The following is a 16,425-nucleotide window of genomic DNA, read 5'->3' on the forward strand; positions in this document are numbered from 1 at the left end:
TGTGAGGTCTCCTGCGTTCCACAATATATTGCCAGAAATTGGTGAGATCTCACCCAGAATCAGTGGTGGGGCACCTGCGGGGTTGCTGCTTCGGGGCCTTCTGCTGCCTGAGGCAGCAGTCTCGGCCTGCCTAATGGCTGTGCCAACCCTGTATTCATAACATCAAGAGATTTTGAACTTAAGCGAAAACAAACATGGTCTCAGAGTTTTACCCCATAGGAGTTGATACTGGGGTGAAGAAATCATTACCATTACTACCAGCCGTGTATAGTGTCACATCTGTGCTTATATGGGAGGTGTAGCCAATTATGCCCCTCCAATGATGGGTGACTCGTTGATCCAGTAGAAGCTTCTGTGAGCAGAGATGGGGAAGTATTGATTCTCCTTTTGCCCCATGCCTTTAAGATCCTATGTCACCTCCCAATCTGTTCCAAAGGGTCTTCATGCTTCTGGAGTAGATTGGGGTTTTTTTTTTTGCAGCTAGATAGAGGAGGAGGAATCGGCAAAAATGTTGCCGATTTACTGCTTATGGAAGACTCTGCTGCCTGTCAGTGGATGGATACTGCCGGATACTACCTATGAACCAATAATCCAATTTTATGTTTCTACATTCTGGAATCCTTGTCAAATACCTTTCACTGGGTGTTCACTGATCGAAGACATTCATCAGTGGAACGGTCACCATTTCTCTCTGTCTCTGCTATGTTCTGCACCTTCTCAAAATCTGAAGTACCCTCTGAATTTCCCTTTCCCCATTTCACTTATGGATACCTTCGGTCAGTGGGAATTCACCATTGAATTCAACCTACTGTTATTTTCTCTCTCTGAAAAACTATGACTAAGACTGCAACCTATATATATCTACTCAGAAGTAAGCCCCGTTGAGGTCAATGGACTTACTGCCACATTAATACGTATAGAATTTCAGGCTAAGGCTGCAATCCTGCACAAAATTGTCTGGAAACAAATGTTATAGAAATCAATGGGACTTTCATGTAAATTAGTCATGTAAAGAATTGCATTGTGTTTGACCTCAGTATCTGATTAATACAGTGCTTCAAGTGTAGGATTGTCAAGCATGGGTGACTAGGAATTCCTAACAATAACTATCCTTTCAGCTCTCCCTTCCTCTCTTCAATATCAATCTTACTGCTGCCTGCCCTGTTTAACAGGGAGAGGGGAGGAATAATTGTCATTGAAAAGTATATTTATAATCAGTACTGGTGGCATGTTGAGTTTTAATATTCAGAATGGACATTCAAATGCTGCATTATATTTATCTAAAAGGAAAGCTCATTGTTGTGGGAAAATAACTATTTAATTATTTATCATCTAACTTTTAATATTTTAAAAAAGAAATGATTATTTTTTCTGCAAAAAAAATGTTTCCGAGTCTGTTAGCTTTACAGATACTTAAATATTTAAAAGGTTAGAAGTGCTGGCTTTTAGCCACTTAACACAAAACTGGGGAATTGACTCCTGACTTCTTTGCACGATGAAGGAGATAGACCTAACCACCAGAAAAAGATGTACTCTAATCAAACAGATTTGAAATGAATGCCATCATATTGTTTGGGTGGAGCAGGGGGCATTGTGACAGATATAAAATCTTTTCATATAAGATTATTTTCATTGAAAGAAATACAATGGTGGTTTACAGACGACAACAACAAAAAAAAAATTATTTGTATCCCGCCTGGGCTCAGAGTGGCTAACATCATAAAATAAGGATAAAAGATAGCAAGATATAACAATAAAAGCAAAGTATCAGTATCAAGTAAAGAAGTCCGATATGACAGGAGCAGGTATTAAAAGTCAGAAAATGTTTGGGTGAAAGATTTTAATTGCCAATGGAAGCACTCAATAGCTGGTTGATCTTCTGAGTATTTTCATTTCACAAGGTGAGTACCACCATGCAAAAAGCCCTTCTCTGCACCACTATGAAGTGGATATATGCACGGCATATTTTGCTGCACAGCCCTAAATGCTTACAAAATGGACCTGTGTAGGCTATGTTTACAGCAATGGGAACTCTGCAAAAAGCACAGTTTCCAGTTGTGTGAACTAGCCTAAGCATGTACAGTGTGTGAGTGTGAAGATGTACAGACAGTACACTGGCTACTCACAGGGTGGAGGGGAGTCAGCGCCTGCTACCATGATATAGGGATGTAGTCTATTTGAAAGCATGAGTATAGTGTAGGAACTATACTCATGTATAGTTAGGAACTGTGACCGAAGAGATTCTGTTTCAATTCCATACCAAACCATTAAGTTCTCACTAGGTTACTTTGGGCCACCATCTATGTCTCAGTCGAAGCTACTTCACAGGGTTATTGTGAGGATAAAATGCATTGCCTTACACTTTTTGTAGGCACAGCAAAGTAATATAATAAATATAAAATAGAATATAGTATAGTATAGTATAGTATAGTATAGTATAGTATAGTATAATTAATATAATTGTGGCAACAATGGCACAGTGTTTGTGGAAAAAAGAGCTATAACATAGGATATTATTTAGGATAAGGGAGGGCAATAGGACAGAGATAAGGAACTCATGGCCCTCCAAGTGCTTTTGGACTCTTAAGTCCCATAAGCCATTATGGTCATCAGGGATGATGGGAACTACAGCCCAACAATATCAGTCAGAATATAGGCTTCACATCCTTTCTGGCCCTTTGTGCCTGCTGAAGATTATGTACAAACTTGGTAAAAATTGCCTGTTAGTGTTGGGCCTTCAAGATAAGTTTTATTCAACAACCCACCATAATTCATTTATTCAACCAAACAAAAGAATATTCTGTGTATTTCTGCTGCAGGGAACAACGCATCAAACTCACTTGTTTGGTTTGAAGCCATTCACAACTTACCATATTCATGTTGTTGCTGTCAACAATGCTGGGCAAGTTTCAAGTCCATGGACTTCCGTGCGCACCATGGAAGCCCCCCCAAGTGGCCTGTCCAACTTTACCGTGGAAAAAAAGGAGAACGGCAGGGCACTGTTACTTAAATGGGCAGAGCCTTCCAAGCCCAATGGCAACATTAAGGTAAGCCCAACCTAGAAAATGACTTAATCAAGGTGGAAAGGTATGAACATACGTTAGAACTTCATTGCTGAATACATGGTGAAAATTGTTGTCTGTTTTGTAGGTCTGAAGGCATGTGTGGTTTGTATGTAAGGTGCGAGTGATGTCTGGTCCTGCATCGATAGACAGCCACCAGCACCCATAGATGATGTCTTCCTTTGACCCTTTACAAGCCACCTCCCTGTTCTTAGTTAAATGATCTGGAGCAACTGACACTATCAAAGAAAACTCCCAGGACCCATGAGCCAAAGGAGAACTATGGGGCCATGACATTGGGTGATACTTTCCTAAGGGACCCCATTAACCATAGAACTGGCCTTGAGTGATGTTGTCCTAAATTACAGTGGTACCTCGGGTTAAGAACTTAATTCATTCTGGAGGTCTATTCTTAACCTGAAACTGTTCTTAACCTGAGGTACCACTTTCGTTAATGGGGCCTCCCGCCGCCGCCGCCGGCACCACACACTTTCTGTTCTCATCCTGAAGCAAAGTTCTTAACCCAAGGTACTATTTCTGGGTTAGCGGAGTCTGTAACCTGAAGCGTCTGTAACCTGAGGTACCACTGTATTCAAATGAAAGTAAAGCTGGTTATATGGGAAGTACCCAAAGGAAACTCTCACCATGAAGACTCTTGTGCTCACGACAGGCATGATATATGTGTGAAATGCTGAGGACCCCATTTCTGTCATAATTACTTTCTTCCTTTGCACTGTCTTTGCTAAATTTAATTCTCATGGTATTTTTCTTTTCTTTTCTACCTTTCTTTCCCCACCTTTGACTGTAGGATATATGTATGATTGTATGAAGATGTAGCTATCACAGGTTTTTAGTAATCGTTTTGCAAGTGGTGTCCTTTTGATGGATATTGGGCTACATTCTTAGAATTACAAAGAGCTCTATAGGTTTGTTATCATGAACAGTTGGATATCCTGCATTAAACAGAACTGCAGTAGATTGTCCATTAAACAGCATGACATGTTATAATTTCTCTACATTTGTTGTTATATCCTATTTAAGCATACTTAAAAAACAACAGTATGATTAAAGCTGCCACTTATATATTAAACGAAAAGCCGCCCAAAGCAGCTTAATGTGACATTTAGTTGGACCTTCTGTTCTTTACCTTTGGGGACTTTTCTGCTTTCCTTTCGGTGCTTCTCAGAGTGCAGGGGTGGGGAATGAGAGGAGGCAATAGTTCATAGGTAGGCAAACTAAGGCCCAGGGGCCAGATCTGGCCCAATCACCTTCTAAATCCAACCCGCAGACGGTCCGGGAATCAGCATGTTTTTACATGAGTAGAATGTGTGCTTTTATTTAAAATGCATCTCTGGGTTATTTGTGGGGCATAGGAATTCTTTTTTTCCTCTTCAAAATATAGCCTGGTCCCCCACAAGGTCTGAGGGACAGTGGACTGGCCCCCTGCTGAAAAAGTTTGCTGACCCCTGCAATAGTTCTTCCTTCTAGGAACACAATCACTGGGCTTTTCTTTCTCTCAGAAACAACAATTGGGGAAGGAATGGTTGCTGCTCCTTCTGATTGCTCTGGTTGTTTGCTTGCTTAATATGCAGCTTGATCTTCAGTCTTCAGTTCCTTGTTTCTCAGGACCTTTCCCCATCTCCAAGTGAGGGTTTAATCCTGTTAATGCCAAACTGGCAATATTCCCTTTTGTCACATATATTCAAGTGCAAACTATGGATCCCTGAGCAACAGAAGTTTCCAAGTCTTTACTCACATAAACGCAGCCAGTCATTGTCAGAGGCTTCACTGTGACAAGTCCAACGTAGACTGTATGCTAGCCTTCAGCCTCGCTGCCAGGCCGGGCAGGGCAACAGCCAATGCCCAACCAGCAAGCGAGGCACCACCCTCTAAATGGGGCCTCTGATTGGCCCATTCAAATTAGCCCTCTTTGGCAGGAAGACTGCCTATTGATACCACCGGCCAAGGGGAATTCCCCAGCCCCAGCCTGCAAGCAAGCACGACCTAGTTGCTGGGGTCATACGCAGAAGGGGCCTCAACTGTTGCTCCCCACAGACACAGTGAGCAGCCAGTGTAGGCCAGCCGCCTTCTGAGGCCCAGGACAGTACATATGAGTTTCCTCTCCCCCCTCCCCCCCACTCCTCATCACAACAACACAGGCATTGATGTCCGCAGGTGGATTAAGATTATTCCTCTTCTGTCAGATGAACCATAATCCCAGGTTTCATTTTTAAAAACCGGCTTTTCTAGAACCTAAGATAAGAGGCAAAGGGTGCAGACACCCTTTTGCCAGGGGGTATGTGTGTGTGTAACTAGTCTGCTCCCACATTTCACTGTTTTAGCCGAAATGCATACCCTGACAGAATGATCACCTTAATATGGCTTTTCCTTCCAACATCTCTTACAGAAAATAATGTTGTTCTTTTGGAGGAGGAAAGGGTTGAAGGTAGATGTTCCAGGTTTTATGGGCGCACACCAAACATTTATTGTGGCTTGCAGAATATTTGACAGGCTGTTTATGGCGTCTATGATGGGAGTAATACATATCTGGCAGGCTGCATTTGGCTTATTGAGCTGGAAGCAGTGCAGGCCTGAGTTGCAGGATTCGGCTGTGAATGTCTTGCCAGTAACGTATAGCTTTTGTTGATATATGTTATTTTTCTTCCAGACCTACAATATTTTCAACGACGATAACCTGGAATACAGTGGTTTGTCTCGTCAGTTTCTCTTCAGGCGCCTGGAGCCTTTCACTCTCTACATCCTAGTCCTTGAAGTTTGCACTGCAGCTGGCTGCAGCCGCTCTTCATCCCAGCCAATCTGGACGGATGAAGCCCCTCCTGAATCTCAGCTGGCCCCTGTAATCCGGTCGGTGAATGCGACTGGCATTGGACTGAGCTGGTCTCCCCCAATTAATTCAAATGGAAAAATAATGCGCTATGAAGTTATTCAGAGACGCAGCAAAGGAAATGCTTCAGGGAACAATGCAACAACAGAAGAAGATGAAAATGTTTTCACCGAATATAACACTGGGAGCACGACATTTGTATACAGTGCTCAACATTTGCAGCCATGGACTAAGTATGAATATAAGATACGTGCCTGGAATTCAGCGGGTTACGCTGACAGTTCATGGTCTGCTGCAGAGACCAGTCAAGCTGCCCCAGTGGGCTTGGCTGCCCCTGTCTTGAGATATATCCCCAAAAGTCCAAGCAAAATTTGGATCTTGTGGTCCTCCCCAGAAGAGCCCAATGGCATTTTGCAGTCTTATAGGCTCCACAGAAATAACGTTCCATATCCTTTTAGCTTTGATGCTGCTACTTTCAACTATACTGATGAAGAGTTACTGCCATATACAGAATACAACTATGCAGTAACTGCTTGTACTATGGGAGGCTGCTCCACCAGCAACCAGGCCAGTATTCGGACACTCGAGGCAGCTCCAGCATTTGTGAACCCTCCCACCATAGAAGATCTTGGTTCCACCCAAATGAACATATCGTGGTTACCACCCCAAATCCAAAATGGAGAAATCACAAAGTACATTTTGAAATTAAATGGTGAAGAGCTCTATGTTGGAAAAAGTTTATTCAGAAAAGTGTTGAATCTACAGCCTTATACCAAGTATGACATCATGCTAGTTGCTTGTACCAATGGAGGATGTACAGCTAGTGCACCCCAATCTGTTTGGACGATGGAGGCTGCACCACTTAACATAGATGCCCCCAGCTTGCTAGTGACAGGTTCAGAATCGATAGAAATCACGTGGAAGGCTCCTGCAAATCCAAATGGCAAAATCCAAAGTTATGAGCTAAGGAGAGACGGGTTTCTGGTTTATTTGGGGTTGGATACTCGTTATCATGACTTTATGCTAACTCCAGGAAAAGAATACAGCTATGCTGTTACTGCAAACAACAGCCAAGGAAGCGTCACCAGTGCTGTAGCCACAAGCAGAACTAATCCCTCTGCCCCGTCTGGAATGTCACCTCCTCGATTGCAGGCATGGTCCTCAGAGACAATTTTGGTTACTTGGGACCCACCAGCAAAAGTCAATGGGGATATAGTCAGCTATACAATCACGCTGCGGGACCCTATTGAATCGGAGAAGAAAGCTGTTCATCTGGAGTCAACACATGTTTCCTTTGGGAGACGGTACTACACTTTCGCAGCATTAAAACCCTATCACAGGTAACTTGTGAACACGTACTTCAGTGCGTGAATATTGTCTGTTATTCTGATCATAGTGTGACACATGAAAAAAGCAGAACAAAATGCTCTTATGCTAATGCAGCCCTAGATGACTGGCGAATTTTGGCTCCTCGTAACCAGTTTGTTCAACCAGTTAGGGGGGGAATTGGGAGGTTAGTATCCTCACGATACAGAAGACCAAACAGCATGTAAAAACAGATTTAGCAGGAAGGACCCCATATTTCTCCCTAACAGAGGCACTCGCTTCTTAGCATGATTGAGGGAGCCCTACACATCATGGTGTCATGCACGCAATGTCATGAGGAGCCAGGGGCGGAGGTGAACATTGAGGGGGCCCAAAAGTGCTTTGGCCCCTAGAAGCCACCGGCTATGCTCCCTAACAGAGCTATGCCTTCAGAATGTGTTGCTAGGCTAGTGGAGTTTGCTAAAATATTCCTGCTAATACATTATGAACAGTGTCTCAAGGCATTAATCATAGAATCATATATTTGTAGAGTTGGAAGGGACTGCAAGAGTCATCTAGCAATGCAGGAATCTTTCTGCCCAACGTGGGGCTCAAACCCACAACCCTGAGATTAAGAGTCTCATGCTTTACCAACTGAGTTTATGAGATCTCTTCAGACTGGTCCTCAGTACTGAATGGAGGGTGGCTGTTGCAGCTTTGATCTGAATGTATAGTAGATTATCCATTGTAAAAACTGTCAACTCTCCATTCAGCAGAGCTTACTGAATCAATCAATTTTTCTTTTTCTTATAGCCAGCCCTTGTCAATGGGATCTTTAATATGCCACTAGCTGCTCAATTAGAAGAGGACCTTTTATCAATAGCTTCAGAAAACTCTCCTACTTTTTTTCCTGTTCAACTCTAAGCATGTGTATAGACCTAAGCACACAGTGTGCATCACATTCCTTTGATGCATAGCAATCTCGGGATTGCAGGACAAGAGTGCTCATTTCTTTTCCTCCCAGAACGGGTTGTCCCATTATTTTCAGTGGAAACTTATAGGAAGTGGCTGGATGCACATGCAAGGTTTTCAACCAATTATTTTAACATGTTTTCACTTGCTAGCTAAGTGGGGAAGTAATGCATACATTTGTGCAGAAGAAGTCTCATTGATCTCCATCATTATTTTATAAATAAGAGCATGGGCAGAGAAAGATAAAAGTTCTGTCTGAGTCACGGATAGTCATGGGAACAAACCATAGTCCATGGCCCAACTTTTCTCAGCTGGCTGGCAGTCCAAAACCTCTGGAGGCTACCAGGCTGTGGTAGGCTAACAATTAATTTTGTAAATTTAATGCAGGCAGGCTGGAATGCGAGTTCAGATCACAAAGCCTGACCCTTTTTCTTTAGCAAAGCTTATGATACAAATGTTGCAGCATGATTATATTTTTTTAGAAATGTGGCAAGACTTGTTTGTTTCAGCTAGCTTTGAGTGGCCTGAGTTAAGCTTTCTGTTTCATCATATATTTTGAAATTATAAGCCACCTAATTGGTTGACTGAACAAGGAACCTACAGTTTGTCTTACAGTAGATGTAAGGAACTTTTAACATTTAAATGCAACTTCTTTCCAGTTCAGGCAAAGCAATAGCTATTATCTCACCAAATATATTCAAAGTACTGTGTTCCTAATACAGTGGTACCTCGGGTTAAGTACTTAATTTGTTCCGGAGGTCCGTACTTAACCTGAAACTGTTTTTAACCTGAAGCACCACTTTAGCTAATGGGGCCTCCTGCTGCCGCCACGCCGCCGGAGCACGATTTCTGTTCTCATCCTGAAGCAAAGTTCTTAACCCGAGGTACTATTTCTGGGTTAGTGGAGTCTGTAACTTGAAGCGTATGTAACCTGAAGCGTATGTAACCTGAGGTACCGCTGTATATAAATCATGCTGATTTGTTGCAGACATGGGGATCGCAGTGCACACACATGTAGGAATGTCTCCATTCATATCAGCAAAGGAGAGAAAGGGGTGTGCGTGTTTGCAACTCTTGCTTTGCACTGAACTAAATGGGAGGAGGGGAGTGCTTATGCAAGAGATCGACACATGCATTGAAGGTTCTGGACCTAACCATTATGCTTGCTACCCAGCCAGATGGGTGGGGTATATTACTACTACTGCTACTTGCACCACAGTGCAAAAAGTGGAGGGAAAATAAACATCCCACCCAGTGGAACACCCTCCCATCAGATGTCAAACAGTTAAATAGCTACAGTCATACCTTGGATCCCAAACGCCTTGCGAGTCGAACATTTTGGCTCCCAAACTCCACAAACCCGGAAGTGAGTGGTCTGGTTGCCAATGTTCTTTGGAACCCAAACGTCCAACATGGCTTCTGCGGCTTCCGATTGAGTTCAGGAAGCTCCTGCAGCCAATTATAAGCCATGCCTTGGTTGTCGAACGTTTTCAGAAGTCGAACGGACTTCCAAGGTACGACTGTATATGACCTTTAGAAGACACCTGAAGGCATCCCTGTACAGGGAAGTTTTAAATGGTTGATGTTTTATTATGTTCTTATTATTTTGTTGGGAGCCACCAAGAGTATTATTATTTACATTTATTTTAAAACACAACACTACTTTGCACACCTCTCTTTTGGAACATCTTTACTGTAATCTACACGTATGTGCAATAGATACGTTTATAGCCCTTCTTCTACTTAACTTCCTTCTGATGTGTTTTTCTAAAGGTATGAAGTCCAAGTGCAAGCTTGCACACTATTGGGCTGCACTTCCAGTGAATGGGCTTCTCTACAGACCCCTGAAGCAGCTCCTGAAATCCAGCCAGCTCCACTCATAGATGTGCAGTCAAGTCATGGTGGAATCCAGTCTGTTCTTTCCATTGTGTGGACAGGTCCAAAGCAACCAAATGGGAAGATCTTATATTACGAGCTTTACAGAAGACAAGTAACACTTGAGCAACTAAATCTAGACCTGGTCCTTGTTTATAATGGTTCATCCACATCCTTCAAAGATGCCACACTTCTGCCTTTTACCGAATATGAATATCAGGTATGTCACATACAGAATGAAGACCTAATCCTATGATTCCTATGAACATCTTAGGAAAGAAGTTTTATTGCTAAATTGTTAATATACTGTAAAATACTATATACTCAGAAAAAGTGTTATGATAATTCCATATAGTTCACATGGACAAAAAGGGCTTCGAGAATTAAATACAGTCAATGTCCCTCCCTGTTTTTTGGCACAGTGATTCCCATTTTTACACATACGTCAGAAACTGACATATTTTCAGAGGCATGGTGCGAAATGTTTGTGAATGCTCTCAGCACTTTTGTTTGTTTGCATATTTATACTCCATGCTTTCATAAAAATCTATCCAGGTAGTGTACAGCATATAAAAATAAAAGCAGCAAGAAGCATCCATAAAAAGATACCATTCATATTGCAAAGGCCTGTCAAAACTATACAGTTTCAAAAGATGTGTGAGAGAAGGAAGGGATGCATCCTGCTTGAACCACTGTTGGGAGTTCAACAGGCAGAGTCTGCCACACTGAAGACTTGGCCCCTAGTGAAGGCTAACAGAATCTCAGGCGTGTGAGGCACCACCAGAAGTGCCCCACCAGAGGATCTCAGTGATCAAAGTGGAGCATGGGGAATCAGGTGATTCTTAAGATACTTTGAGCCCGCTTTGCTTAGGACTTTGCGAATTAACAGAAGTATGTTGAACCTGGCATAGTCATCTGGTTGGCTGCTGCATTCTACACTAGTTGAAGCTTCCAGACCAGATACAAGGGCTGCCCCACATAAAGCATGTTACAGTAATCATTCAGTTGCAGCTCCTTCCCACACAGGGAAGTACTGTTTACTCTGAGTGGCTGCTGCTCTCTCAGTCTGCAGTCTTCCCAATCCTACCTGGAGGTGCTGGGGATTGAACCTGGGACTTTGTGCATGCAGAGCACATGTCCTGCCCCTGAACTGCAGCCTGCAATAGAGGATGTTGCCCTGTTGGTGAGGTTTAAGCTGCCAGTCTGATCAGGACTGGAAGGGTGTGTGAGTGTGGGTGTAAACTGAGAATTCCGTTTTTGATGTGTATGGCCTGGCTTAGCTCCATATAGAGGTATTTCTAGATGGAGATAGCTTTTGTATTGTATGTGCATAATAGTAAATCCAGAGGCTTCTTAGCCGTGTCATGAACTTTAAAGGAAAGGTTATAATAACTCTCTCGCTTCAGTCATTATTCCCATATGTCTTCTTTTCTGAAGAGAACATAAAGCCTAATGAACTTTGGATGTCTTCTCTGTTTGCCACTGAATGTTCTTGGGTGATCAGACTGAATCTGTATTGCTGCTGTTGAGAAGTGTGTGACCTCCATTTGGCAAGTGTATGCCAAAATGTCTGGCATCTTGGGGGAGCCCATCTTTCATCGCTGACGATGGCTCTTGGGTTACTTGATTTCCTACTCTTTCTAATGATGTAATTTTCCTTAAACTTCAATGAACTTAATGGCAATGAGGTAACTGCTAGGATTCTTTCCAAAATAGATCGCTTTATTTTAGAGACTGGTATCTTTTTTATCCCCACTATTCCCCTACCCCCATCCCTCTCTTCCCAGTTAATGTACCTGAGGGGATACTTTTTTCTTGTAATTGGGCTCTTTGTGGACAAAATTATTAAATCTTTTCAAAAAACTATCCGGTACATTATGGTTGAGGTAAGCGCCTTTAAATCAGGTGCTCAATGTGTTTTGGAAGCAGTGTGAGCTTCTTAAATGAGTAGATGTCTCGTGTGTGAGACTAAGGGCAAGAGAAGAGGCACTGCAAATTCATTTTTTCTCTATTTTCTAAAATGTATTAGAGCTACCATGTGCCTTCTACAGCACTGGTCTTCAACTAGTGGGTGGAGACCCACTGGTGGGTCACAGCCTGATCCAAGGTGGGTCACAAAAGGAGCTCTACCGTCATGCAAAGATATGCCAAAAAGTTAAGAGATTGGTCCTCAAATGCATGTTTGGGTTTAAAGTGAGTACTGGGTCTTAAAAGGTTGGCGATACCTGTTCTACAGGATAGGATTATCACAAAATCCAAACAAGCGAAGAATCCTGTGGCACCTTAACATCCAGCAGATTTAATATGACATCACCTTTCATAAAGACAAGTTAATTAAGCAAATGAACTTAAACATGATCTTATTGGCTATTTAAAACAATGAACTGAAGTCTGTCGATGGCCATTATTTCATTATTCTGGAGTACATTTTTTCATGTGTGGAATGTATATAATCTATTCACAACAGGGTTTCTATGGGTCTAAATATAATCCTGTTTCCTTCTTTCCACTACATGGTGCATACAGGCAAAAGCATTACAGGGAATGTTTCCTCTACCCCACTATTTTAATTATGCAAAATGATGCATGGTATGCCGTGCTGGTCCCACTCCGAGTAGACACTGAAGTTAATGGACAAGACTAATTTATGGACTGCAAGAAGATCAAACCTATCCATTCTTAAGGAAATCAGCCCTGAATGCTCACTGGAAGGACAGATCGTGAAGCTGAGGCTCCAATACTTTGGCCACCTCATGAGAAGAGAAGACTCCCTGGAAAAGACCCTGATGTTGGGAAAGATTGAGGGCACAAGGAGAAGGGGATGACAGAGGATGAGATGGTTGGACAGTGTTCTCAAAGCTACGAACATGAGTTTGACCAAACTGTGGGAGGCAGTGGAAAACAGGAGTGCCTGGCGTGCTGTGGTCCATGAGGTCATGAAGAGTCGGACACGACTAAACGACTAAACAACAACAACAATTTATGTTCATTCTGAGTAGGACTTAGTTGACTACAACCCCATGGATCCTAAATAACTTGCAATGTACAAGGGAAAGGGTTCTAGGTGGACAGTGTTCAGTGGACAACAGGTGCTCTCTCAGGTATTCTGGGCCCAGGTATACAGGACATTAACAGTAAGACGTTTCCCCTTGAAATTAGGATGGAAACAAACTGGTAATCAACAGAGTTCCTGCAGTATTTGATATGCACTCTGGCAGCCTTTATTCATCACTAACTGACTGTTGCATTCTAGATCAACTCAAGTTTCCAAACTGTCTCCTTAGGCAGCCCCTCATACACCACATTACAATAGTCCAGACTCCAGACAGAGTTTTCCAAGGCATGTCCAACCATAGCAAGGGCTCTGTTTTACAGAGAGTGATGTACCTGTTGTATCAACCAAGGTTAACAGAACACATTCCTTAGCATAGCCTCTATATGAGAATTCAAGTTGTTCCCAGCCTAACACACTACTCTTTTAGGGAGAGTGTGACCCTGCCTATGATGGGCAATTCTCCAGCTTTAGGACCACCCACCACAGGGAACTGTGCCTTCTGCAGATTAATTTTTCAGTTATTCAGCCTCATGCAGTGCATGACTCATTCAAGGACAAAACTGTCATGTCTGGTTCAGATGGAAAGATGAAACAGAGCTTATGCTGATGTCACCCACTCTAAAACTCTGGATGACCTCTATCAGTGGTCTCATGCAGAAGTTAAAAAACAAAGGAAAGGGACTAGATACCTTGAATGTCAGATGCAAGCTTCTTCAGGGAATGACAATAGTATCCCACTTCTACCTTCTGGAATCTTTGGGCAACGAAGGAGTGAAGCCACTGCAAATCAATACTCCATGAGTTGATCTAGAAGGACACCATGCCTGAACATATTAAAAGCTGCCAGGAGGTCCAGGAAAATAAACAAATCACATTTCCCCTGTCTTTTCCAAGAAGGGTCATCAACCAAGTTGACTGATACAACCCACATTCTGGCTAGAAGCAAAATTGAAAAATGCCTCGTTAATATGCATCAAGCAACAATACCTAGAGATGCTCAGCCACAACTTGCTAGAAGACCTTGACCAAAAATGGAAGGTTGGAAACCCAGGCTATAGCTCTCCAATCATGTGGTCCTTTTTAAGGTAGCAGGCTCACTCGCGGGTTTTTTCAAACTAGCTGAAACATTGGCTTCTCCTAAGGAAGTCTTTTTCTCTTGGCAATTCAGTATGAGTCATGGTGGGTTGGGTGAACAAGTTGTAGGGTGAATAGAAGCAAATCTTCTGCCTCACATGCCAAGAAATGGGATTGATCAAATAAAATCTGACTGGAGAAGAACTTGGATAACTCTAATACTAATATTGGGGAAATGGTGGTGTGAACATAAATACAGTGGTGCCCCGCAAGACGAATGCCTCGCAAGACGGAAAACTCGCTAGACGAAAGGGTTTTCCGTTTTTGAGTTGCTTCGCAGGACGAATTCCCCTATGGGCTTGCTTCGCAAGACGAAAATGTCTTGCGAGTCTAGAGATTTTTTTTTCGCTTCCCCCCCCTTTATCTAATCTGCTAAGCCTTTAATGGCCTTTAATAGCCTTTTAGCAGCTAATCCCCTAAGCCTTTAAGCCTTTAATAGCCGCTAAACCGCTAATAGCGCTAATCCGTTAAGCCGCTAATAGGGTTGCTTCGCAAGACGAAAAAACCGCTAGACGAAGACTCTCGCGGAACGGATTAATTTCGTCTTGCGAGGCACCACTGTAGATATTAACAACTTTATGTGCAAAAAACTGGCAAAACCAATGCAGTGGGCTACTGAAAGTTCTAACCCTTCCAAAAATATAAAAGCTATTTAACCGCTTAGAGAAGTTCAGCTAGATCAGATTGTGTGGACACAGTGGTCAGAGAAAAGTACTTACGACCTTTGAGCCATATCCACCACGGAATAAGCCTTCAAATGAGTTCAAAGCCATGTCTGATCAGATTTGCCATGAGTGTTTCTCCACCTGGATTTTATTAATTAATTCTTTATTAAGGTCCATGCTGAAATGGGTAAGTCTGACAGTCCTTGGATCTAGTTGTGTTCAAATTGCATATCTTTAGCAGTCTTGTGTGCGCATGTGTGTGTGTGTGTTCCTCTGCCATTACTGTCATTTGTGGCATCCCTCAGGGATCTATTCTTAGGCCCACCATTGTTGACAATTTATATGTTGCCTGTGAGACACCTTATTCATAAGTATAGGGATTGGCTTTCGCTATTATGCTGATGAAACCCAGATTTATATTTCACTTAAGCACGATATTGATTCTGCTGCCTCTCTCTCGGAGGCTTGTTTGCTGGCCATAAAATTTTAAATGCAACTAAATTTCCTCCAGCTGAATGAAGCTAAAATTAAGGCACTAGAGCCAGGCCCTTTGCAACACTTTAAAAAATGCTGTCAGTCATCAAGGTCCAGCTTAATGGGTTTGACATTAACAGCACAACTGAGGTAAGGGGGGGGGGGAATCTTCCTTTTCTTTCTCTGAACCTTTAGCAAAAGTCCATGTATTTAGGACAATATTGGGAGTGCCTGCGACTCAGTCAGAGCATTACAGAAGGTCCCAGGTTCAATCCTGGCTGCTCCAGTTTGGATCAGGCATTAGGTGATGGGAAACACCTCTGGAGAGTCATTGATCTGGAAGAGCAATAATCCCCAAGCCAGAGCACACTAATTTTCCAACTGGCTAAAAGGAGGATGCTGCCTTGTATCTCTGAATGATTTGCTGTTCTGCCTTCATGTCCTTCTGCTCAGACTCTATTGGATTTGGGTTATTCTGCTATGAGTATGCATCAGGTGTCCTTTAGACTATTCAGTTGCCTAATCTAGAAAGCAAGCAGAATTCCCATCCTCAGAGAAGGCTGAAACTCTGCAAGGCTGACAATTATGGACTTGCTTCCTCCAATTAGGAGACATGTCCAGAACATTGGCTCAGGAAGAAACATAGCAGTGGGCAGTGCTTTTTTTCTGGGGGGACGCAGGGGTACACATACCCCTAAACATTTTGTGAATCTAAGTTTGGCCTCATTGAGGGGCAGTATTTCAATATGAGTAGGAAAATGAGCATACTTCTAAACATTTTTTTTAGAAAAAAAAGGACTGGCAGTGGGCCACACTGAAACTAGATGATTTATACCCTGTCATTCTCTGAAAATAAAGTGTCTCTGGTCTACAAGAAGTTTGGGAAACACTGTGTTTGTGCGCTATTGACTTTCTAAAATTTCCAACCAACAGCTTGTCGAAACTCAGCATTCAAACTACATACAGAGGCCTTCTCTTCAGGGAGGTTTACAAGCAGAGCACGATATTAATATCATGTTGCTGATCAGAGATAAAATG

The 16,425-nt window shown here is 42.6% G+C and overlaps 1 protein-coding gene across 5 annotated transcripts in view; it reads left to right on the plus strand.

The window, feature by feature from the left end:
* The window catches only part of USH2A (usherin), a 440,966-nt gene that overhangs the window by 397,898 nt on the left and 26,643 nt on the right, over positions 1–16,425 (plus strand). For all 5 annotated transcript variants that reach the window (XM_081000469.1, XM_081000470.1, XM_081000471.1 and 2 more), the window contains exons 62-64: positions 2,820–3,047; positions 5,731–7,247; positions 9,958–10,279. In XM_081000469.1, the coding sequence (XP_080856595.1) occupies positions 2,820–3,047; positions 5,731–7,247; positions 9,958–10,279 (2,067 nt within the window). The remainder of the gene's footprint in view (positions 1–2,819; positions 3,048–5,730; positions 7,248–9,957; positions 10,280–16,425) is intronic.

Source organism: Podarcis pityusensis (genome assembly GCF_964106645.2).
Source record: "Podarcis pityusensis genome assembly, chromosome: 3".
Classification (NCBI taxonomy): Eukaryota; Metazoa; Chordata; class Lepidosauria; order Squamata; family Lacertidae; genus Podarcis; species Podarcis pityusensis.